This window comes from Felis catus, chromosome F1 (genome assembly GCF_018350175.1).
Source record: "Felis catus isolate Fca126 chromosome F1, F.catus_Fca126_mat1.0, whole genome shotgun sequence".
In the NCBI taxonomy this organism is placed as follows: domain Eukaryota; kingdom Metazoa; phylum Chordata; class Mammalia; order Carnivora; family Felidae; genus Felis; species Felis catus.
Genome location: NC_058384.1, coordinates 243,917 through 269,858, shown reverse-complemented (window position 1 = coordinate 269,858; position 25,942 = coordinate 243,917). Strand labels below are relative to the sequence as shown.

Genomic DNA, 25,942 nt, shown 5'->3' with positions numbered 1-25,942 from the left:
CATTTGTCGTTGTGATCTGTAACTGGCTTGACCATTCCTGCAGACGCACGTCTTGGGCCTGCTCCTCAGATTTTCAGAAGACTAGATGCTTGCCACATTCTCGCAGGAATTGCAAACTCGAACTCACGGCCATCCGGTCCTGATAACCAGAGCACGCTGGGAAACAGACAAGAGGGCACACCGCTCCTTCAACAGTCTAAATGTTGCACGTGCATCAGGCCAAACCACTGGGAAGCCACGTATTTAGATTTTACTGCTTTAATCCCCTGCAGAAATTGCTTTTGCCGGAACATTCTCCCGCTGCCAGCCTGAGGCACGGTTTAGAAATCCGCTCCAATTGAATACTGTGCGTCCCGTAAGCATGGTGGTACTTAAGGACTCTGACGGACGTCATACTTCTTCTACGGAGGCCACGGGGATGGTGCTCCCCGTATTAGTACGAGGGGAAGGGGAGCGTCTTCTAAAACACATTTGCTGCCCTATTTACCTGACTTTTGTCACCAATTGCGAGTTCTGTTTTGCTCTGGCTGCCAGGGAGGGAGGAGTGCGGCTCACGGCCGTGCCACCGCGTACTGATCGCACCGTTCCTGTCCCTTCAGTTCTGTTACATTAGCCTTTTTGTGAGCTGCCTAGTCCTGCTGGTGTTTATCGTCTGAGAGAGTCTGACACACACCCACACGTACACGAAATAGCGTCCACTCCCGTGGTGCCACAGCACTGCGTACGGGCCTTGGGCCTCTGGGTCCGTTCAGAGCCCAGCAGTGCTCACAGGATCGGCTGTTGTTCTTGTAAAAAAAACGTACTTTCTAGGCCACGAGGGCTCTGTGAGGATCGTTTCGGTGGAGAGGGCGTGTGTGATAACACAAGACAAAACAGAAGAGGGTGGTTGTCTTCTGCAGCATGACGCATGGCGGGAAACAGAGACTAACGTCAGGCTGGGTTCAAATCCCACACCTGCCGCTGACCACCTGCACGGACTTTCCCCATCCACAAGACAGGCCAATAGTAGGATTTAATTCACGACATTATCACAAGGACTTAAGGAAACAGTCCAGTGTCTGGAACACATCCTGACAAATCCAACAAAACCCAACAAACACCAGCTATGAATCAGCTGCGGGAATTCGGTCTCTTTAGAGTCTTTGGGGAGGGAAGGTTAAAAGGTCAACAGCAAAGGTGGGAAAGGAAGGACCGGAAGCCGTGGAGTCGCGGCACTGCTCTCCCGTGAGCGTGGTTACCACACAGCCATGTGTGAACAGGAGCCACGGGCGCCACGGTGGCAGGGCTGCTGGGGGTGGGGGGGGCGATGTGTCGCACATGCTAAACAGGGCTGTGCGCGTTTACTCCTTGAGAGTTAACCTTCCATACGAGACGGGCTGTGACTCGTCCACAGTTTCCGAATAATGAACTGAGAGCTGTAGAAGAGAAGAAAATAAGGCAAACAAAGACTGACCGCTGATTAAGACACTTCGGTTTGTTTGTAGGTGGCCAGTGACTTTGGTCTGTTGGAGCCGGGCAGACAGAAGATGGCCCTCACAGAAAACCCTGGTGGCCCGACCAGCAGGAGATGCAGTCTTTCAGGATGAGGAGGAGAGTCATGGGGCCCAGAGGTGACCTGGGCGAGCCGCTCAGTTCGCAGAAGGTATGTGAGTCAGCGTGGTGGGCGCTGGCCCTGTGGCCCCCAAGAGCCCTGTCTGCTTCCCTGAGAAGCCCCGTGGCCGGGGTGCTGGGGCGTCAGGCTCGCTCTTAGGAGACACGTGATCAGGTTTCCAGCAAAGCAGGGACTTCGGGCTAAGTTAAGAGTTACGCTAGGAGACCGGTGAGCGCCTTCCCTGCTGCTGGGACGGGTGCACGAGTGGCCCCGAAGGCAGTCTCAACTTGGAGAATCTGCCTCTGAGCACACGGAGCTGACAGCCCTTCCAGAGCCCGGAGGCCGACCCCACGTTTTCTGGGGCTGACCTCTTTCGGCTCCAGAGACCAAGAGCAGAGGGCTTCTTGTGTTGTATCCTCTGTCCTCAAGGGGTTTAGAGTTCAGGGCACCCTGGACTGGAGCGCTCGCCATCTACACACCCACACGCCTTGATGTCCCCTTCCCTAGCCTGTGCCCTGAATTTGCCCCAAAGACCCGCTGGTTGACTGCCTGGTTAGGCTGCGGACAGCCGCCTCAGCAGGCAACAACAGAAGTGGCTTAGGAAAGACACAGCACGACCACAGAAAGGAAACATGCTGTGAAATTAAGACAAAAGACTGGACAGAGAACAGGGGTAGGAAAGAAACAGTTCTTTATTGGAGAACATGGGGGCGCAGAGGCACCTGCGTCCGAGGAGGTAGGAGTGTGGGGCGCCGGCCTCTGGCGGGTGGTCCCCGGGACTCAGGCACCGGGAACACTTGCGTTCCAGCGGTTACCACGTCAGCAGGGAAAGGACTTTCAACAATCTAATCTTATTTGCTGCAAATGAATTTCAGTTTTGCTTTACGTACCCTTGCATTGTCTATACTGCACATGGATTTAATCGCAGGTAAACTCCACAGGGTCTCCCCTCCAGCTGCTGTGAACACCACTCTGGAGTACCGGTCGCCTGGTGCCATGAAAAAAGAAAAGAAAAAGGTTATAACTGCCCATCAGACTCCGCTTTCAGGAATAGCTCGAACGGGAAAACACAAGTCAATAACAGCAGGGGATCCTTTCCCCATTTTCCAGGAGAAAAATGTAAAAAAAGAAAGCAAACAATGCCATAATATTATTTTGGTTCAAAGCCTTTGTCTACTCACTACGTCTTAAAAATCGTAGGAGTCATAGAACAAACCTATTTCTGATCAGACTATGATTCGGACGAGCAATCTGTAAGAACTCTCCGCACAAAACTAATTGCACGCCTCCCTCTTAATTTCGAAACACGTCACCACAATGGTGTACAAATCCCAGGAAGGCTGTGCTGAACATCAAGCGTGGGTGTTCTCCATGGCTTCGAACCAGGGACGACAGATGCCAGGCGATCAATTTAAGAGTGCTAAAAACAACTTAAGAGTGCAATTGGGTACCACGGGCTGCCCAGGATCACCAACTACGCTGCGTTCCAGCTGGGTCCGCAGTCTCCCTGCTACACCAGAGTTGAGAATGAACACTGGGAACATCTCACTAACACAGAGTGTGTTTCTGAATAGTCCGGCTGCGGGACAGACTGGACGGAGCACGGCCCTGGCGGCAGACCTGGTGTGACCAGGGCCCAGCTCTCCGGATGAGCAGCTTCTCTGAGCCTGGGCTCCTGATCTGTAAGCACGTCTCTCCCAGTTCCAAGAATTAAAGGAAAAACAGCACTCAGTAAGGGCTGTTCCTGCCTCCTCAGTCATTAGAACTTCATTCAGTAAAACAGAGTGGATTCACTGCGTTATCTAAAATGTGTAACTGTGCTGAAAAAGAAAACCAATCTGCAAATTTGTAAATAAAGCTTTACTACGTGAGCTTTTATTCATGATTATGAAGTTTTCTTTAGTAAACTCTTCATCAGATGCCCATTATCTTATGTTGATTGGTTTTGAAGAGCAAAATGAGCCCCTGGAAACAAACACCTCCTCCAGGGAGCCGGCCGGCTTTCCTCCAGGCGGGGTCGTACCGGGGGCACAAGTGTAGTGTGTGGGCTGCTGACACAGAGGGGCCACATCTCGTGAGTCTGCTGATGTCTGTCCTGGTTAGTCAGAAACACATAGCACCACCTGACCTAGAGGAACCAGCCAGGACAGTCGACTGACCAGACTTCGGCTTTTCTAACAAGACGCAGAAAACAACACACGAGTTCCTCCCTGGGACCAGGACAGAGGCCTCCCTGGTCTCCTCCTTTCCATCTCTCGGTTACTGTGCTGTGAAACAGCTTCCAAAGTACAGACCCTCAGGCTGGACAAGATCAGCGAGGTCCTCTAGTTCTCTAACGAGACAGGAAAATACACGCTTTAGGGGGAGTGTCAACAGGGAAAAAAAGCCGAATTCGGAAGGGCTTTGGGGTCCGTGTTCACTGAAGGAGAAAGCGGAGCTCTGTGCTCACGCCCGCTCTCCAGCGCTGACCGGGCTCCTCCAGGCAGGCCCCTCGCTCGCGGGGAGAAGCTGTTAGTGAATCTGCTGCCCGCGTTCAAACACCTGGCGGTTCTACACGAACGTGTGGGTTCCTGACCTCAGGGAAGCTCTCACGTTTCTTCCAGGCCACGGTCTGTGCAGCCAAGTGGCTACGACCCGGACACGTCCTGTGCACACGTTATGGGTCGGCCCCGTGGGACGGTATTCCGTGCATCCTTCTATCTCTAGTGTCTAACAAGGCGCAGAGAAGCTGTCGATAGATGCTTTCTCATGACGTAGAGCATTTCAGGGTTCAATCCAAAGATATGTACTTTTTACTTGACTGAAAGTATTTTTTCAATAATATAAGAAATTTAAGAGGACTTGAAATTTGGGGCAACCAGGTCAAGAATTTTACTAGATGTTTTATCTTTCATAAAACGGAATGGAATTACGCAATAATCTCTCATTGATTTTTACTGTAGGTGAATACGTTCAGGTTAGTGGTTGGCCGGCCCAGAGCAGGAAAACGGCTTCAGCTCCCCCACATCCTCCTCCCCGACTGGGTCTAACCACACTCGTCTCGAACACCGGGAGGCCCGAGGGGCTGTTCACCTGCGAGGCCACTCACTCGGAACGTCGCAGAAAAAGCTGTCCCTGTGGAAGTCCCAGTCGACCTCTCTTTTCTCTCGTTCATAGTGATCATCGGACCACCTGTCGTCCCGGTGGCTGAAAGGGAAGGACAACGTGAGAGGCAGGGACGTGCTGGTGACCGTGAGGGGAAGGCGGTCGACCACGCTGGCACAGCGCCGTGTGACAGCCAATGGAGGACTTGCGGTAATAAGAATGTGCAGGGGGGCCTGGGGGGCTCAGTTGGTTAGGCGGCCGACTTTGGCTCAGGTCGTGATCTTATGCTTTGTGGGTTCGAGCCCCGTGTCGGGATCTGTGCTGGCAGCTCAGAGCCTGGAGCTGCTTCAGATCGTGTCTCCCTCTCTCTCTGCCCCTCCCCCACTCATGCTCTGTCTCTCCCTGTCTCAAAAATGAATAAATGTTTAAAAAAAAAGAATTTACAAATAAAGGACTATTTCGAGGCCAGTAAGTGTACCGGTAACGGTGTATCCTGAGTCACAGCCTATGTAGCACTTGAAATTTAGCATTAATGTAAGCAAGCAACATTCACTTCCTCACTCCTGTAAAAGAAAAAACCCAAACCCTCACTTTCCACTCGAATGCAACAACACCTTAAAAGACAGTGAGAATGCCAACAAATCCAGTGGCAAAGATTTTGAGCTACACGTTTGCATCTAATCATTTTGCTCAGATACTGCTTAAAAGTGGAATTCGTTAAGCAATGTTCTGTGTAAAAGTTAACGAATAATTACCTCTTGGCTTGTTCATCTGCATACTTAAAAGGGTAGTTTGCTAATGTCGCTTTGTATCCCGTGTTTTTCACCATGTTATTCCACGTGACCAGTCTCTGGCCTATCGTAGTCCCTCTTGGTTCAAAGCCCTGAGACAAAATATAACAAACTCTCATTAGTGTATGTCACGTAGGCTCGGTGTATCTCTAGGAGCGGAAGAGCCACGTCCACAGACGTGCAGGCCCTCCCCAGGGCCTCCCCACCGCTGCCCCGTGGCCGATGGCACCGAAAGGGTGGCCCGACGTGACGGCAGCCACTGCTCGCCACGACGAGGCAGTGGGGTTGGTTCTCTGCTGCGTTAGCCGTCTCAGCAACAAGGAAAACTCGTATCTGAAGGTTCTCTTTCCAGTTCATACCTAAGCATCCAGCAAACACTTTGATGTTATGAAAACTTACGGTCGCATCAGATTATGTCATGCATGTTAGTGTTTTACAGGAACGTTTACTTAAAAACAGACCCTGCTCTCTCTTAGTAATACTGAAGTTCCTCTAATTCCTGGGTGGAAAGAAGAGACATTCAGTCCTAACGACTTCACAAAAACACTTTTATAGAATGCAGATTCTCCATTTTATTGATTTTTGGCTTAAATGTGGGAGCCAAGAAGCAAAATTTCCAGATTTGTAATGGTGAGTGGGTTCCTTGACCTTTTAAGAGCCTGAAACCACGATGGCACAAGTTTACTCTTCAGAAGGAGAGCTGCACCCCTACCGACAGCTCGAGAAGGTTTTAAAACGGGTCGTAATTACATAATGTAACATGCATTAAAATACTGAATTTTCTGAGGTCATTTTGGGCGAAAGAAGTTCGAGTGGCCGTTTTCCTTACCAGCAGTGGGTCGGAGAAGTCGGGCAGCTCGGGCACTAACACCCCGACCAGGGCACAGACGACGATGAACGCGGTACACATGCCCAGGACCACGACGGGCCAGTCGGCGATCAGGGACGCATAACTGCGGAGCAGAGAGGACACAGGAGGCCGCTTAGGAGCGGCAAGAGGGCTCCCTGCCGAAGACAGTGTCTGTGAAATCCTCCTGGTTCAGACCTGGTCCGGGAGTATGTCAGGGACAGATGCAGTGGGAGAAGACACACGGCACCTCAGACGTCCATCTGCTCCTCGGGAGACCAGCTACGGTCCACACGCCTGCGTGGAAGGAGGTGTGGGGGGGCAGAGGACCCAGCCCCCATCTCCTCAGACCCGTTTCTCTCTGTCCTGTGCTCTGTCAGCTCTTAGAAAAGAGCTCAGCCCACAAACAGGCTCATGTACCCATGTCTCAAGAATAACCAAGCCAGGGGCGCCTGGGGGGCACAGTCGGTTGAGCATCCGACTTCGGCTCAGGTCAGGATCTCATGGTCTGTGGGTTCGAGCCCCGCGTCAGGCTCTGTGCCGACAGCTCAGAGCCTGGAGCCTGGAGCCTAATTTGGATTCCATGTCTCCCTCTCTCTCTGCCCCTCCCCTGCTCATGCTCTGTGTCTCTCTGTCTCTCAAAAATAAATAAACGTTAAAAAAATAATAACCAACCCCAGACCTCCCCACACACCTGCTGCTGTCCTTCCAGTGAAAACTATAATGAGTGTGTCAGACTGAGCCCCACGAAGGCGAGATGTGCATTTTCTTCACTCAGTTAGTGTAGGATCAGTGCCCTCTCTTCATCGTGTAGCCGTGGCAGCCTGGCCTCCGTCTCCCCTCCTGTCACCAAACTGCCACCAGAGCCATGTCCTCCAGGCGTCCCTCCCTTCCGTAGGACCCTGGGCCTCCCCGACCTGACATCTGCAGGTCTCATGTGAACTCTGTGCTCAACAGAAGTTGACTGAATGGCATTTTCTAAAATTCAAGACGTATCTTGCCAACTTGAGGTTGAACTTGAGGTTGGCAAGAGAGAAAAAAGAAGCATTTCACTTATGGACAGTTACCCTCAAATCCTGAACAATGTTAGCTCCCTTGGCCTTGCCGATGGCTATTTCTGGCTCCTTACTCAGGTATTTGTGGGTTATTTCCTCAAAACCAGGCCAGTGGTTTCACGAAGCTGGCGGCTGCAAACGTCGCTCTGAAGGAAGACGCCGTTCGCTCATGTTCACATTCCCACCACTCGACCCCATGGGTCTGGCCTTCTGGGGGGACTGACTTCAAATTACATTTTAACAAGGAAATCAAAATACAACATATTACGCTTCAAGGGAGCACCGCCCCGGGTGATTCTCAGCCCTGCGGTCCTCAAGGTCACCACCTCCTTACGAGGAGCACTGGCTGTTCTCAGGCTCTACCTGTAGCACCTCACTTAAGTCTTCAGCTTTACGAGACGCAGTGAGGCACGAGCAACTTACACAACGGTCCAGAGTCACGACACCAGCCCAGCTACAAAGTACGTCAGCCCCGGGGGTGTGTCGCAGCACAGTGACCACGGTCAGTGACGCTGTGTGCGCAACTGGGAGCCGCTGTCAGAGCAGATCTTAAGAGGCCTCGTCACAAGAAAAGAAAGTCCTGTAAGTCCGTGTGGTGGCGGATACCAGCCAGACCGACTACTGTCATCACCTCACAGTATCTACAAATACTGGGTCGTTACGTTGTGCAGCTGACGCTAATATAATGTCACGTGTCACTTATAGTTCACAAAAAGGTCACAAATGGGAGCCCCGGAGTCTGGTTTGAGTCGGGCCTCCTAACCACCATGGTGTCACCTCTCGCCCTGAGCACAAGGGAATAAGTCTACTTGGCAGAGTAGAATGTGGCTCCCCCAAATTCACATTTTAAATTAAATTCCCAAGTCACACAAACAGTTAATTTCATGATGCAAAACCACACAGGTCCACAGGCCTCTGATTCTGAACGCTGTTCTCGAGCCTCCAAATTCTGGATTTAAAAACTCACTAAAGTAAAATTAATGCGAGGTACCACGGAACGGGCTTGTGAACGTAATTCTGGATGTGATGAAGCCACCGAGTCACAGACGCGGACTGCGGCTGTCCGAGCGCGAACGCCGTTTCGAGAAGACACCCGGTGCTGAGGACCTGCACGTTTATCTCCAGCTCCACCAGATGCAAACTGAGATCTCCGGAACTGGGTCCTTTGTCAACAGCACATTTGAGACTTTCTGTTCATGGATTCAGACTTAAAAAGGGTCCTTTACATTTAGACCTTGGAAGTACCAGCCCTGGGAAGTGGGAAGAGCCCAGACTTGACTTTAAGTGGCTCATTCTTCTCTCAAATCACCAGCAGTTGTTCGCTGCCGCCTACAAACACGCTGTCGACGCGGGTGGTGGGCGCCCCAAGTGCTTGGCGTCCACACTGTGGGCTAATTTACCCGTGGGCTGACTTTTTGTTTTGCGTTCTTGAAAAACCTGCACACACAGGCACCGCGGTCTTAAAACCCTCCTCAGCAACGGTTTCCCTTCCCCGTGACAACATCTGGTTCAGACCCCTCCCTATGAGAACATCTGGCTCGGACCCTTGCCTGTGACTACGTCTGGACTCTTCCCGTGAGAACATGTGGTCTGGACCCTTCCCGGTGGCGACGTCTGGTTCGGATCCCGCAGCACCGTCCCACACCAGGTATCGCGCTGACGGTGCGTGGACACCACACGGCGCCCGTGACTCCCACCTGCGCCCTCCCGGCGTCCCGGAGCGCTCCCCGCCGACACGGCACACGCTTCACGTGCCCACCCTGCCCAGGGACCACCGCTCATGTGCCGCGAGCTCCGTGGGGAGAAGACCCGACTCTTCTGGGGAAATTACACCCCGACGAGCGTTTCTCCTCTATCCCACGTTGGTGTCAGGGTCTGTGCCGGAGTCCGAGGGGCTGTGGACACCACACGGGAAACAGAAGCTTCACGTACAGTAGGAAGCCCAGACGGTGGTTGTAATGTTAAGATAAAAGCCTAACAAAGCAGGATAATTTCAGCAGGAAAGGAAATTAAATATGGCCCAGAAGTGTCACTGCTACATTTTCCACTAACTGCAGTCCTGATGAGTCTGGGTTCAAGGTCTATGTTCTAACTACATTACAAGAACAAAGCACCCGCACGTTACGTTTCTGAAGGGTGAACTGCGTGGTCAGGAGAAGACCCGTCAAAGGACCCCTGGTGCCACTACAGCGCGTCCTCCTGCGTGGCACGGGATAGCGTCTCACATCTGCCCGGATTCTGGGGCTCTGCATATGACGCCCGCGTCTGTCCCCTGCCCAGCAGGCCCCGTGTGAGGCCGCGGCGATGCCCGGGCGCCGTGCGCAAGAGCTCACGGCACCTTCCCAGGAGGGCTGAGAGTCAGAGGGCACGCGCCCCTGCTACAGGACGGGAGGGGGACGCCGCAGGGCAGGGCCACCCACACGTGTCTGTGGCTGAACTGTGCCCTGGACAGACAGGCCTCCCTGCAGTCTTCACAAGCGACCCTCACCACACTCCCAGACGTCAGCCACTGTGTTAGTGGGCTTCTCCGGGGAAGAGCAGGTATTTCCCATCGGTCCGAACAAATGAGCAAAAGCCTCACAGGGTAACTTATGCTGGTGACACCGTGGGCCCGTCCTCCCATAATGGGGCCTCCGCCGCTCGGCGACACCACGGGGCCTGTCCTCCCCCAACAGGGCCTCCGCCGCTCGGCGACACCACGGGGCCTGTCCTCCCCCAACGGGGCCTCGGATGCTGGCGACACCGTGGGGCCCGTCCTCCCACAACAGGGCCTCCAATGCTGGCGACACCGTGGGGCCCGTCCTCCCACAACAGGGCCTCCAATGCTCGGCGACACCACGGGGCCTGTCCTCCCCCAACAGGGCCTCCGATGCTCAGCGACACCACGGGGCCTGTCCTCCCCCAACAGGGCCTCGGATGCTGGCGACACCGTGGGGCCTGTCCTCCCACAACGGGGCCTCCACAGGGCACTTTCCTCTCTCAGCTCACAAAGATGCCTTCCTCTGCCTGCCGCCCTCCCCCCCCCCCCCCCGCCGGCTCTCTGGGAACAGTCTCTCCTTTCTCCCCTTACCCTGAGCAGAGAACATGAGCGCCCTGGACACAGGCCTCCCCCCGACAGAGCACCCAACCCTGAGTCCCTCAGCCTGGCTCTGTTCCCGTGACTCTTCTGAACCTGCCGAAACTGCGAACTAGTCCGGGTCCTTGGCCTCCCTGAACTGAGCAGTTACCCTTTCTTCCGGAAAATCGCTTTCTCCTTGGTTTCTCCCCTTCCAGTTCCCTTAGTAACTTGCTCCGTATCCCTCTTGTCCTTGGGGTTAGGATCAAAATGTTATTAATCATAATTTTTCCCACGGCATCAGCTATCAGTTTAGTGGGAAGAAAGACAGAAGCTTGAGAAACTTCCCCAAAGCAAAGAGGACACAGAACTCTTTCTTTGTTGGGAAGAAATAAATACAGTGCACAGGTAGCATCACAGATCAAGGGCACGGGCATCTGGGAATACGCACGGCAGACACGAATCTCACCCTTAAGGAACTTGGAACCTGATACCGAAAATCAGACAACTTGACAAATACAAAACCAGGTAGAGAGATACGTGTTTTTAGAGGGATACAGATGAACGTTTTGTGAATTCAGCAGAGATGACTTCCAGCTACAGTGGGGAAGGGAATCAGGAAAGGCTTTTCTGAAAAAGTTGTATTTGTATGCGTATATGCTGAAAAGAAGAAATTAGGACTTTTCAAAATACCAATCTAGTAACAGGAAAAATATGTATGAATCTTTTCAAACTGCAAAAATCCTTAGAAAGGGCTTTCTTATTTGTGGAAAACTGGAAATTCATTCTCCTGACCTGTCATATTTACTTGTATAACTTCTTTCCTTTATCTTCTGCCACAATTCTGTCTGCAAAAGGGAATAAACAAAAAGTGTATACGCATACAACGGAATATCACTCGGCCTTAGAAAGGAGGGAAATTCTGACACCTGTTCGCATCGGACAAACCTGGAGGGCAGCACCTTGAGCGAGGTCAGCCAGTCTCGGCAGGACGAACTCTGCGTGATTCCACTCACAGGAGGGGTCGGCTGGCCCGGTTCACAGAGCTGGAGACTAGAGCACTGGGGGAGGGCGGACGGGGAGCCACTGTTTCTGCCTCGCAGGACGGAAGAAGCTCTGGATGTGGCGGTGGCCACGGTGGCGCAATAACGTGGACTTTAACGCAACGAAGCCGTGCACTTAAACGTGGTTAAAATGGTAGATTTTATGCCGTGTATATTTTACCGCAATTTCAAAAAATAAATAATTTTTAAGTGGAAAGGGAATTTCCTAATTAAAATTTATGTAGTAATTGCACTTGAAAGAGAGGATCAGGCCCCCTGACCAGGCTTCGGTTATCAGGGCCTCGGTTCCTCTCGCGGGTGCACTGCAGAGATCACTTGGTTTCCCATGATGCACCAGTCTGCCACGTGGGACCACCACGGCAAGCACGCCACTGAGGAGACAAGGCTTTGGCTTTTTTGCAGAAACAACGATCCACCTAAAATTTTGCTTTTCTACTGAAGAGACAAACCTTCAAAGTTTCCACCTCAAATACCACCTCCATTTGAATACGGTGACATTTTTAGCAGGAAACACAGACAACCCGCCTGAACTCAAGCGCCACAACCCCAGGTCAGGGCAGAACAGTCTTTCTCCAAGACAAGGAAGACCACGAAGGAATGAGAGGCACCTCGGCCAATATAAACGATTCACCACAAACGGAACCTAAACCTTGAGATCAACACCAGTTCTGGAGAGGGAGGATCGCTCCGGCAGCCAGCTCAGGGGAAATTTACTTTTCCTTCAGAAAAATATGAATGAGGGAGGCCGAAGCAGTGTGAAGAAAACACTGCAGGGAAGGGCATGCAATCACTTTACTACTTAATAAGATGATCAGATTACTTTACCTTTTTGGTAACTTGAAAGGTCTGCATGGTCTGAAAAAAAGCAAAGGAAAACCAATCAGAAACGTGGCATCGTAACAAAGGTGTGCTCGCGGCATCTCGACTGTTCGGGCTGCTGTGGGGGTGGCGGAGGTGGGGCGAGGGGAGGGTGACCCAGTGGCTGCCGGGGCGGGGGCCGGGATGGTCCGCACCCCGCAGGGGTCAGGGTCATGGCGCCTGTGCCCAGGGGTCCGAGCCTGAGCCCACACTGCCGCCCAGCTCTTCCAGGCCCCAGCACCTTCTCGTACCAGCAGCCCTCTACTCCCCCAGGACGGGAGCGGCTCCTCCGTCCGTCAGTTTCCTTGCCTCCGCTTAGCACCTGTCGGCTCCTCCCTCTCAGCCTCTGCCACCCACTCCCTTCCCCGACGCGCGTGGACCAGACGTCTGGAGAGCCCCAAACTGGACGTGGTCTCAACCCCCGCGCACTCTATTCCTCCCACACTAACTTTTTCCATGGTAAGCGCTCAGTCAACATTCGGTGAGCCAACAAAATTCACCAGTGCTGTCGCACTCCCGCGCACAGCGGTTCTCACGGTGGGGGTTCCTGAGACCCTCCCCGGGCCCGAGGGGAGGCCCTGTTCTGACTGGATGAGGGCACACGGCCAGGTCTCTTGACTTCGCAGGTCTCACCAAACAGCACAGCGCAGCGCACAGACTGCAGAGGCAGACGTGAGGGTCCCGTGTCTTCAGTTAGAAGACACCAGACAGATTTACTCGCCTCGTTAAATTGTTCTTTGGTTTGGAAACGAGAATGATTTTTCATAACAAATGTTGTGTTAACATGTAAAGAGCTTATTACTGGTATTTTTAAATGAGTTAACAATATTTTATTATTTTAATGTTTATTTATTGAGAGTGGGGGGCGGGGCAGAGAGAGAGAGAGGGAGAGAGAGATAGAGAGAGAGAGAGAGAGAGAGAGAGAGAGAGAAAACCCCAAGCAGGCTCCAAACTGTCAGTGCAGAGCCCGACGTGGGCTCGAACCCACAAACTGTGAGCTCATGATCTGAGCCAAAATCAAGAGTTGGATCCTTAACCAACTGAGCCCCCAGGTGCCCATCGATTAACATTTTAAAAGTTTTAATTCCAGTGTGGTCGTACCAGATATAACCTGAATAAGTAAAAGCTCTTTGGGACCCTTGATGATTTCTGAAAGCATAACGGGGTTATGACATCAGGACGTTCGATACCCAATATGCTAACTTAAGGTACGTACCTGTCTGTTGGATAAATGACTGAATTTCCTGGCTGGGCACCCTCTCCTAGACCAAAATCTTGTGCGAGCTTCCTGTGCTTTGAGGAAACACAAACTCTGTCTCCCACCCTCTGGGCTCCTCCGGTCTGGGGGCTCTGGCTTGTACGCACACACCTAAATTCTGACGATTTCCCCCCAAATCTTCTACAATTGTTTCTCTCGTGCCCAGGTATTACATGCCCAAAATTACAAAAGGTAAATTTTGTAATAATTTACCTTTATCTGATCTTTTCCCATTTGCATTTCACAAAAACAAGCCTTTCTTTTTAGAACCTATATGTAAATGGATTCTTTAAAAATTGAATTAGAGGACACAAGGACAAAGACAGGCACAGCTCGGGTTTGGTCGGCACACTCGTCAGCCGCGAGGCACAGAGGCGCGTGGATGCTGTGGAGTGTGGCCTCGGACCCCCTGCACACACGGCCGGGGGCCAGGAGCCACGCCGCTGAGCTGGTTACTACTCGGGGCACCCGGGGGGCTCAATCAGTTAGGTGTCTGACTCCTGAGCTCAGCTCAGGTCTCCATGTCAGGGTTGCATTGGGCCCCATGCTGGGCATGAAGCCTGCTTTAAAAAAAGTAAAATGGTTACTACCTAAGGAGGAATGAAGAACATTTAATTTTGGGGGTAAATCTACCCCAAACCCAAAATACTATATATTCAATATAATTATATATATTTTTTCTTAAAAAAATTTTTTTTAACATTTATTTATTTTTTGAGACAGAGAGAGACAGTGTGAGTGGGGGAGGGGCAGAGAGAGAGGGAGACACAGAATCCGAAACAGGCTCCAGGCCCTGAGCTGTCAGCACAGAGCCCGATGCGGGGCTCAAACCCACGGACAGTGAGATCATGACCTGAGCCCAAGTCAGATGCCTAACCAACTGGGCCACCGAGACACCCCCATTATATATATATATATATATATATATATATATATATATATATTTCAATAGAAGTTTTATTGAGATATAATCCCCAAACCATACATATGATCCATTTAAAGTGTACAAGTCAGGATTTCTCGTGCCTCCACAGACCGTCTTTAAAGAACGTGCTGCCTGAACACCAGCGATGAAGCTACTCATGACTCATGAGCTTGGAGAGAAACCCTACAGACAGAGCAGGAGAGCAAGGTGCCAAACAAAGGAGCAAATCACATAACTTGTATTCAAAACCTTAACGTTTCACCCCGTTTTTAGGTCCTACACTGTCAAAACCACCTCCTGAATTTCCATGAGAACCAACTAGACTTTGTGTCTTTAGGTCTGAAGTGACCTCGGAGCCACAACCTGGAGCAGCTGGGAAGACATGACATTTTCTGAGGTATGTTTTGGGTTGTAACAAACGTAAATATTCTCTTTCCTCCTACTCACCCCACTAACTTTTTTTTAAACAGATAAATTCATGGGTCTATGACTAGTTTATTCCTTAGGGGCTGAAACAACCAGACTCATCACTGTCTGTCTGCTTGCATAAAGACTTCATTTTATGTTAAATTTGGGAAAATGAGTGGAGATTGTCGCATCTGTTGAAAAAGAAAACTTGGGGTTACTACCAAGTAACCTCCAGGGAAGCCACAAAATCCCTCTGAACCTTTTACCTTAGGGGACACGACAGTCAGATGTCAGAAACGCCCGAAATACACCTACAGGTGGAGCCGGGACCCGTGGGAGCTGCACTGTGGTCGCGGAAGTGCCCGTGACACTTCATCCACCGGGGGCGATCTTACCCCCCCGGTGACATCTTTCTGATTTGCTGCTTTTAATCTCCAATAGAGACTGCAGGACGATTTTTCACATAAACTCGGCCTTGGGTTGATAAATAACAACTGCTAAAAACAAATCTAGTCTCTTTTACAGAGTGAAAGTCTTTTTCCAGAGTTCATTCACCTGCTAATACCACGTGGTCAAATGCACGCCCCAAACCAAACATAGTACCTCTGCCTGTTCTTTGGTTAGGTTTTCAGCCTTTTTCAACTGAGTAAAACCCCAAGGCAGGTGGCATTTGCTCGGTGACACGGTCACAAGGATGCACTGGGGGCTGGGCACAATTCCCAGAGGGCTAGCTGGGGTCCCTCCCTCTCCCGCGGAAGAAAGTGTTTCTGCACACAAGTGGGGGACAGTGACATTGCTACGGGACGAGGCTCCCATCTGCTTAAGAAGCACTTACGACTTGGGTTGGGTACCAGTAACGAGCCGTAAGCCGTCCCCGCACCTGACCCCTGAGAACAGGTGCAGCCGCGAGAGCCTGGGCTCCAGGATCCCGTGGCCAGCGAACCATGCTGTGTGCACAGCCCTGGGTCAAGGGTACAACGTTCCCACAAGGGAGGCCAAGGGGTGCAGAGCATGGTGATCACCATAATGGGGTTGAGGCGGAGAGGCAAGGGAAGTTTTAAAAAAGGTAACAGAAAAAAAAGTATGAGAGAAAAGTTAACAAGAAACAGAAGAAAATGTGGAGAGGCTACACATGGTGTTTCCTTGTTTCCCTCACCCTTTAGTTCTCTTCTCTTAGTAATGTCTGAGGAGAGAGTGGGAGGCCATAGGGAGGGGGAAACGAGAAGGAACCGTGAACGGTAGAACCTGCAGTGTGCACGTGATGCTGTGGTCACACGAGCGGAGCCGCCGTCGTCACCACTCGTCACTGTGACAGCACCGCTGGCCGTGCTCCCCGTGCTGTGACTGTCCTCCCCGGACCCCCTCTCCCTGCACCCCTCCCCTCCAGCAACCACGTGTGTTCTCCGGGTCGATGGATCGGTTTCTGCCCTGTTTCTGCCTTTGTTTGTTGTGTTTTAGAGTCCACAAAACCATACGGTATTTGTCTTTCTCTGATTTATTTCACTGAGCATAATACCCTCTGGTCCAGCCATGTTGTTATAAGTGGCAGGCTCTCACCCTTATGATGGCCGAGTGATATTCTAGTGTGCACGTGCACGTTTCTACATACCACATCTTTCTTTAAATTATTTTTTTTAACTGTAGTATCTTCTTTATTTAAATAATCTCCACGCCCAATGTGGGGCCTGAATACACGACCCCACGATCAAGAGTCGCATGTTTGGGGCACCCGGCGAGGCTCAGTTGGAAGAACGTGTGACTCTTGATCTCGGGGTTGTGACTTCAAGCCCCACGTTCAGTGTAGAGACTACTTAAAAATTAAAAAAATCTTTAAAAAAAAAAAAGGCACGTGCTCTACTGACTGAGCCAGCCAGAGGCCCCATTACCACTTCTTCATCCACTCGTCTGTCAGTGGTCACTCGGGCTGCTTCCAGACCCTGGCTACTGTACATGACGCTGCCATAAACACAGGGGTCCACACATCCCTTCAAATTAGTGTTTTCATTTGCTTTGGGTAAATACCCAGTAGTGTGATTACTACTAGGGTAGTTCTATTTTTAACTTTTTGAGGAACCTCCACACTGTTTTCCACAGTGGCTGCACCAGTCTGCATTCCCACCAACCGTGCACGAGGGTTCCTTTCTCCCTGCATCCTTGCCAACACCTGTGGTTTCTTGTGTTGTTTCTGGCCATCCTGACAGGTGTGAGGTGGTATCTCATGGCGGTTTTGATCTGTGTTTCCCTGATGATCAGTGACATTGAGCATCTTTTCATGTGTCTGTTGGCCCTCTGGATGTCCTTGATGTATTTTGGACACTAACCCTTTATCAGAGGCCACATTTGTGAATATCTTCTCCCATTCAGTAAGTTGCCTTGTCATTCTGTTGACAGTTTCCTTCACTGTGCAAATGCTTTTTTATGGGGAGGGGCAGCAAAAAAAAAAAAAGGCTTGTTATTTTGGTGTAATCCTAATAGTTTATTTTTGCTTTTGTATCCCTTGCCTTGGGGGGACGTATCTAAAAAAGTGTTGCTAAGGCAGATGTCAGAGAGTTTACTGCTAATGTGTTCTTTCTGGATGTTTATGGTTTCAGGTCTCATTTTAGGTCTTTAATTCATTTTGAGTCTATTTTTGGATACTGTGTAAGACAGTGGTTTCATTCTCATGTCGCTGACCAGTTTTCCCAACACGATTTGTCGAAGAGACTCTTCCCTGTTGTATACTCTCGCCTCCTCTGTTGGAAATAGACCCTACAAGCCTGGGTTTATTTCTGGGCTTTCCATTCTGTTCCACTCCTTTTTTTTTTTTTTTTTTTTTTTAACTGAGGTAAAACTGACATAATATTATGTTAATTTCAGGAGCACAACCTAATGATTCCATATTTGTATACATGAAAAATGACCACCAGAAATCTGGTTAACATTTATATAGCTTTGCACATTTCTGAACAATTAAAACCCTTGAAGGAAATATACTTTCTGCTTCATGACAATAACCAAATGTCAGTAAGAAAGTGCCCTTGAAAGTAGCACATTTTGTCTCAATAGTCCCACTGGATTGTGCCTTTTTGTAAAAGGGCAGTGTGCAAATAACAACTTTTCAGTTCAGCGCTGAACTTTCATGCACCAGAGCTGATGTGTAAGGTCGTGCCACGGGGTAACACCCACAGCTGCCTGGGTGATGGATCTCCTGAAGGCTCAGTGGACGTGACCAAGTGCATGTCCGTCCCACGCACCCTGGGACTACACACAAGTACAAAATACACCAGGCGGGCGGCGAAAGGGCCGGCGGAGGAGGACTGACATTACAGAGCATCTAACAAACAGCAAGCACTTTGTAAATGTTAAAGAGGATATGTAGCGTATTTTTCCCTTGTTTTAAAAAAATACCATTCTCATATTGGCTAACATACAGTGTGCTCTTGGTTTTGGGGTAGATTCCCATGGTTCATTGCTTCCACACAACACGCAGTGTTCACCCCAACAGGTGCCCTCCTCAATGCCCATCACCCACTTTCCCCTCTGCCACCCCCCATCCACCCTCAGTTTGTTCTCAGTATTTAAGAGTCTCTTGTGGTTTGCCTCCCTCCCTCTCTGTTTGTAACTATTTTTTCCCCTTCCCCTCCCCCATGGTCTACTGTTACTCAAGTTCCACATGAGTGAAATCATATGATTATCTGTCCTTCTCTGCCTTATTTCACTCAGCAGAATACCCTCCAGTTCTATCCACGTTGCTGCAAATGGCAGGATTTCATTCTTCCTCGTTGCCAAGTAGTATTCCATTGTATATATAAACCACATATTCTTTATCCATTCGTCAGGTGATGGACATTTAGGCTCTTTCTATAGTTTGGCTGTTGTTGAAAGTGCTGCTATAAACACTGGGGTACAAGTGCCCCTACGCATCAGCACTCCTGTATCCCTTGGGTCAATTCCTAGCAGTGCTATTGCTGGGTCGTAGGGTAGTTCTATTTTTAATTTTTTGAGGAACCTCCACACTGTTTTCCGGGGCGTATTTTAAATAAATACTGAGGATGAGGAAATTGTCTACAGCAAAGTAGGAAACCTGGTGGTAGAAAGATGTGAGGGAAATCTGGGACCGGAGATCGTCGGCTGGTGACCCTGGACGAGACCTTCCATTTCCCAGCATTTGTGAGAAACGAGAAAGAGCCACAGATGAGCTGGCAGGGTGGCAGGTTTCTGCAAACCGGGGAGCACTTGCCCAAAACAAGAACGGCACCCCCACCACTCACTCCCCGTTCATCTGCAGATGCTGTCAAACCTCATTTAAGAAGGCTGTCAGGAGACAAGGGCCCTATAATTCACAAGCGCTGCAAACCTTTCCGGGTCCCTTCAGAAGAGGCAAATGGCACTACCAGCTGAATATAATAAAAATAAATGGCATCACGCACGTAGGCCTAGGTAGAATGAGAGACTGGTAGGAACCCTGAACATTATCTCATTTAATCTTTGTTTTCACGAGACAGAGAGGAAGATGCAGGACCACAGAGCAAGTCAATGGAGAGGTCTCAAAGGCACATCTCCCGACTCGATCCTGCGTTTTCTGGCCACGATCGGGAGGGGTGGGTGTTGGTGCCACCAGATCCTGCTTGTAAACAGAAAGGAGGCGGGGTGGGAAGGCCTCATTTCAGGGCAAGAGAGCGCAGGCCAGGATGCTTACGGAGGGGTGGACTGCAGCGAGCTGACGGCAGCTGACGTGTGCACCTGCTAACAGAAGGTTGGGTAGACGCTGGTGCCCCATAGATGCAACCCCGTGCGGGGAGTGCACACACATGCGCACACACTGATACAGGAAGAACACCCAGGCAAACCAAGTGAGGACTTTCACAACAATTCACACTGTACTTATAGGAAAACCTAAATGCAAAATGTGTAAATGTGTTTTAAAAATGTGGAGGGGAACATGGCAAATCGATAGCCCTGTTTACTGCGCGGGAAAGAATCAAGGATGCGTTTTACTTTGCATTTTTGAATTTGTGAGAATGTATTCATGAATTAGCCATATAATTACAAAGAAGTGAAAGAATTTTTATAAAGGGAAATTGCATATGTACTCATGTAGGTACGTGTGACTCAAGTCAAGAAATTGAAAATTTCTCTCACTGATACAGAATCCTATCAACTAGATAAAAAGAAGTAACACTATCCACAGATCACCATTTTTATTTTATTTATTGAAAAAAATTTTTTCTTTGCAGTTATTTATTTCTGAGAGACAGAGAGGGACAGAGCACAAGTGGGGGAGGGGCAGAGAGAGAGAGAGAGGGAGACCCAGAATCCGAAGCAGGCTCCAGGCTCCAAGCCGTCAGCATAGAGCCCAACGTGGGGCTCAAACCCAAACCACGAGATCATGACCTGAGCCGAAGTGGGATGCTTAACCGACCGAGCCTCCCAGGTGCCACTCAGATCACCATTTTTATTTATTTATTTATTTATTTATTTATTTATTTAAAAAAATTTTTTTTAAATGTTTATTTATTTTTGAGACAGAGAGAGACAGAGCATGAACGGGGGAGGGGCAGAGAGAGAGGGAGACACAGAATCTGAAACGGGCTCCAGGCTCTGAGCCATCAGCCCAGACCCCGACGTGGGGCTCGAACTCACGGACCGTGAGATCGTGACCTGAGCTGAAGTTGGACGCTTAACCGACCCAGGCGCCCCAACAGATCACCATTTTTAAAGAACAAAATCCATTTCATCCAAAATCTATAGTTAATTCTGCTTGATTCAAATATTTACTGCACAGTTTAAGTGACTACAAGCAATTTCACCATCATTTTTGGAGTTGCTAGCTCTGGGCTCCTGATCAGGGATCAGGTTCAGGAGGCCTCAGAGCAGGACCTGTGGAGTCAGAGCCAGGGCCACTGCTCTGGGCAGTGTGCCAGGCAACTGTGACCCCCCTCCCTGCCAGACAAAAATAATTAGAGAATGATACAAGAAAATAATCAGAACTTCAAGGCGTAGTGCAAACATTAAGTGGTCAGGGGACAGGGAGCGGATGTGAGGAGATAGTAATCCTAAGACTAGTGCTGAACTTGACATGAGAAGCAGAGCTCGAGCGAGGTCTGGGGGGCAGGCAGGGTTCAGACAGACAGAGGCAGAGGGAGAGGAAACACACATCATACAAGACACCTTCCCGAGCAGACTAAGCAAGGTCCCCAGAACAGGGGCTGCAGCATGGGGAAGCAGGATGTGGTAAAATGCAACCTCTATCCCAGGACATGGGATGTGGTAGGTGCAAACTGTATCCTAGGACATGGGACATGGTAGATGCAAATTCTATCCCAGGACACAGGCCGCAGTAGAGTGCAAACTCTATCCCAGGACACGGGACACGGGATGAGTAGGGTGCAACCTCTATCCCAGGACACGGGACGTGGTAGGTGCAACCTCTATCCCAGGACACGGGACTTGGTAGGTGCAACCTCTATCCTGGGACATGGGACGCAGTAGGGTGCAAACTCTATCCCAGGACACGGGACATGGTAGGTGCAACCTCTACCCCAGGACATGGGACGCAGTAGGGTGCAAACTCTATCCCAGGACACGGGACGTGGTAGGTGCAACCTCTATCCCAGGACACGGGACTTGGTAGGTGCAACCTCTATCCCAGGACATGGGACGCGGTAGGGTGCAAACTCTATCCCAGGACACGGGACGTGGTAGGTGCAACCTCTATCCCAGGACACGGGACTTGGTAGGTGCAACCTCTATCCTGGGACATGGGACGCAGTAGGGTGCAAACTCTATCCCAGGACACGGGACATGGTAGGTGCAACCTCTATCCCAGGACATGGGATGCAGTAGGGTGCAAACTCTATCCCAGGACACGGGACGTGGTAGGTGCAACCTCTATCCCAGGACACGGGACTTGGTAGGTGCAACCTCTATCCCAGGACATGGGACGCGGTAGGGTGCAAACTCTATCCCAGGACACGGGACGTGGTAGGTGCAACCTCTATCCCAGGACACGGGACTTGGTAGGTGCAACCTCTATCCCGGGACATGGGACGCAGTAGGGTGCAAACTCTATCCCGGGACACGGGACATGGTAGGTGCAACCTCTATCCCAGGACACGGGACGTGGTAGGGTGCAAACTCTATCCCAGGACACGGGACGTGGTAGGTGCAACCTCTATCCCAGGACACGGGACGCGGTAGGTGCAACTCCATCCCAGGACACGGGATGCAGCAGGGTGCAAACTCTATCCCAGGACACAGGATGTGGTAGGGTGCAAACTCTATCCCAGGACACGGGACGTGGTAGGTGCAACCTCTATCCCAGGACACGGGACGCGGTAGGTGCAACTCCATCCCAGGACACGGGATGCAGCAGGGTGCAAACTCTATCCCAGGACACGGGATGTGGTAGGGTGCAACCTCTATCCCAAGACACGGGACATGGTAGGTGCAACCTCTATCCTGGGACATGGGACGCAGTAGGGTGCAAACTTTATCCCAGGACACGGGATGTGGTAGGTACAACCTCTATCCTAGGACAGGGGACGTGGTAGATATAAACTTTATCCTAGGACTTGGGACGTGGTAGGTGCAACCTCTATCCCAGGACACGGGATGAGTAGGGTGCAACCTCTATCCCAGGACACGGGACATGGTAGGTGCAACCTCTATCCCAGGACACGGGACGTGGTAGGTGCAACCTCTATCCCAGGACACGGGACGTGGTAGATATAAACTCTATCCGAGGGCGAATGGTCTGGTGGCAGGAGCAGGTGAGTGGATGGCAGCCCAGGTTGGGAGCCAGTGCAGGGGGTTTACACAAATGACGCTGAGGGGAAAACAGAATGACTTCGATCTTCCTTTAACGATTCAGAAAACCTCTGAGAATCTTATGAATATGGGAGTAAAAATTATTAGTATGTACTTTATAAATATATAGGGTATGACCAGAAAAATGGTCAAATACTGAATAAACCAGGTTGATATATCCTACGTACCTTATAACGCATTTCCACACTCACTGTTGTTCAATATTTACGTATAGTGATGTACTTTAGGTACAATTAGAAACCCCTAAAACTACATTTAACGTATCTTTATATAATGATACCTTCAGCTGAGTGAAGTCAGTGATAATTTGGATGATATCACAGAGAGGCTGTCCAAAAGATCGGTCTGGAGGTTGGGGGCATAGCTTTAGAAGCACATTTTTGAGACTTACATTAAGACTGATTCAACAAATATATATTTCATTACTGTCATTTAGATAAGAGAGACGTATAAACACTTCTCACTTTTTAAAACAATTTTTTCCACTTCATTTACCTCTAAGTTAGTTAACATATAGTGTAATATGGCTTCAGGAGTAGAAGCCAGTGACTCATCTCCTACGTATAACACCCAGAGCTCGTCCCAACAAGCACCCTCCTCAATGCCCACCCCCACCCCCATCAACCCTCAGTTTGTTCGCTGTATTTAAGAGTCTCTTGCGGTCTGTCCCCCTCCCTGTTTTTATCTAATTTTTCACTTTCGAAATTTTATAGATCTTATCTAAAAAAAAAGGAAAAGCATCTTGCATTTTTGCTACAGAGTATACAGATGATAGAAACAAGGGCGTGTGTGTCCACTATAACCTCAGTGAAGCCACCCCTGCCGGGGTTACTGCTCGGACGAGGCCCCCCTCGCACCAGAGACCGAAGCATACTCTTCCTTCACAAACGGGCTGGTTTCCTTCTCCTCCAAGCTCTTCTGCTTCCAGTTTTTAGTGAACGTCCACATTCGGTTCAATGTCAAAACTGTTGTTTGAGCTCGAAATGACAAGAAACCTCATTAACCTTTCTTAAATTCATTTCCCACCCATTTTCAATTATTTTGCCCTACAAAATTACTCAGTAGGGCACAAGTGTGAGGGTGTTACAGAAAAGCCCAAACCTTTGAGGGGAGTTCCAAAAACAGTAAAAATCCCCAGCATCCAAAGGAATCACAACAGTGTAACCAACATCGTGCGGCTGCTGTCCAGGAGGACAGGCTAGTCCCTCAACATCCACAGAAAGTCTTTAGTTCTGCTTTTAAGAACAACGTAGAGTGGGGGCGCCTGGGTGCCTCAGCTGGTGGGGCAGCCGACTTCGGCTCAGGTCATGGTCTCGCAGTTTGTGGGTTTGGGCGCCGCGTCAGGCTCTGTGCTGACAGCTTGGAGCCTGGAGCCTGCTTTGGATTCTGCGTCTCCCCCTCTCTCTGCCCTCACGCTCTGTGTCTCTCTGTCTCTCAATAATGAATAAACGTTAAAAAATTTAAAAAAAATGCAGAGTGAACCCGAGTTTTCTTCCTTAACTAAATTTGCTCATAGTTATCCTTTAGCTGCTTAAAAATTAAGTTGATGTGGGGCACTTGGGTGGCTCAGTCGGTTGAGTCTCCGACTTCGGCTCAGGTCATGATCTCACGGTTCGTGGGTTCAAGTCCCAGGTTGGACTCTGTGTTGACAGCTCAGAGCCTGGAGCCTGTTTCGGATTCTGTGTCTCCCTCTCTCTCTGCCCCTCCCCTGTTCATGCTCTGTCTCTGTCTCAAGAATAAATAAACATTAAAAAAATTTTTTTTTAATTAAATTGATGTAACTCAGCTGCCAAAGACCTAATAAATAAAGATCAAAAGCAAAACTTGAACAAGCTCGGTTTTTATAATGATAATACTGACGAAAAGAGTTTTCTTCTCAGCCAAAAGTCCAAGGTTAAAAGAATCAACTAAGCTTAAAAGAATTCAACTGAGAACAAATGAGAAAAATTTTCTGAGGACAAATGAGGAAAGCCCCAGCAAGGCGGGACCCACCTGCTCTCAGGCGGCAGCGAGGGCCACCAGCTCTGGCACCAGTGCTGCTACGTGGGTTCACGGTGGTGTAGCCTCTATGCCAAAGACACCCAAACACCACGGAACAGCTTATCCTGAGGACAATGTACCAAGACACCCAGGGCTAGAGGTTGAGAGAGCCTGTTGCCAACAGCGTCAACCTTGGGCCCCGACACCTCGGCTGTAATGTCTTCATCTGTACAATAAAGAGAGTTGGGTTAAATTATTTCTTAGGTCCTTTCCAGCTGTGAAATTATACTGCACTCTCTGGAGTCTCAGATAATTCAAATCGCCACCTGCATGTTATGACGCCACGCCACGGCGACTGCCGAAAAGCCAGGCTCCCCTAATCAATGCTCTGGGTGGAAATACATCATGCGAATAATCAATACAAATGAGCCGCCGAAGTGTGGGTAAGAACCAACGTTTTAAGACAATTTGGGGGCACCTGGGCGGCTCGGTCAGTTGAGTGCCCAAATCTTGATTTTGGCTCAGGTCACAATCTCATGAGTTCAAGCCCCGTGTCAGGCTCTGTGGGATTCTCTCTCTCTCTCTGTCTCTCTGTCTCTCTCTCTCTCTCTCTCTCTGCCCCCCTCATTCTCTCTCTCTCTGCCCCCTGCACTCATTCTCTGTCTCTCTCTCAGCCCCCCTCATTCTCTCTCTGCCCCCCCACTTGTTCTCTCTCTGCCCCCCTCATTCTCTCTCTCTGCTCCCCCACTCATTCTCTCTTTCTGCCCCTCCCCACTCATTCTCTCTCTCTCTGCCTCCCCAATCATTCTCTCTCCCTGTCTCCCCCAATAATAGATAAACTTTAAAAATGCTTTGAACAATAATGCCAACCCTTCATGTTAATAGTGACAGAGACTTTTCTAATGGCTTAATAAATGGCTTAATGATAAAACTGCTATAGGGCTTGGGAGGAGTCTCCCCATGTTGGCTTTGGAGGGGTGTGGAGACATGGCCCGTGTCACAGGGTGACTGCAGGCCCCTGGCCACCAGCCTCACGGTGTCGCCAGAGCAGACACACCGGACTGCTGCCCACCACCTCCCACCCACAGCCATGAGAGCTGCCTAAAACCTTTTTTTTACCTAAAACATATAGCTTTGATGGGCTTTTTCACTTACTAAGTTTTGTCCAAGCCTACATAGGAACTTTAACTCTTGGAGGAGGAGCAAAGCTTTGAGGA

At 50.1% G+C, this 25,942-nt stretch overlaps 1 protein-coding gene and 1 long non-coding RNA gene across 10 annotated transcripts in view; one reads left to right on the top strand and one right to left on the bottom strand.

The window, feature by feature from the left end:
- DISP1 (dispatched RND transporter family member 1) overlaps positions 1-25,942 on the bottom strand; it is a 182,335-nt gene that overhangs the window by 7,471 nt on the left and 148,922 nt on the right. For 7 of the 9 annotated variants that reach the window (XM_023248075.2, XM_023248079.2, XM_023248077.2 and 4 more), the window contains 5 exons: positions 12,313-12,342; positions 6,296-6,419; positions 5,431-5,558; positions 4,680-4,777; positions 2,482-2,579 (listed from right to left, as the gene is read on the bottom strand). In XM_023248075.2, coding sequence (XP_023103843.2) covers positions 2,482-2,579; positions 4,680-4,777; positions 5,431-5,558; positions 6,296-6,419; positions 12,313-12,342 — 478 coding nt within the window. Of the gene's footprint in view, positions 1-2,481; positions 2,580-4,663; positions 4,778-5,430; positions 5,559-6,295; positions 10,380-12,312; positions 12,343-25,942 lie in introns of those variants that run through there. The other 2 variants (XM_023248081.2, XM_011290804.3) reach the window with 2 other exon arrangements.
- LOC109495488 lies at positions 4,762-15,463 on the top strand. The gene is made up of 5 exons (XR_006591624.1): positions 4,762-4,885; positions 13,436-13,553; positions 14,638-14,735; positions 14,866-14,925; positions 15,208-15,463. It is a non-coding gene; the product is annotated as an uncharacterized LOC109495488 (long non-coding RNA).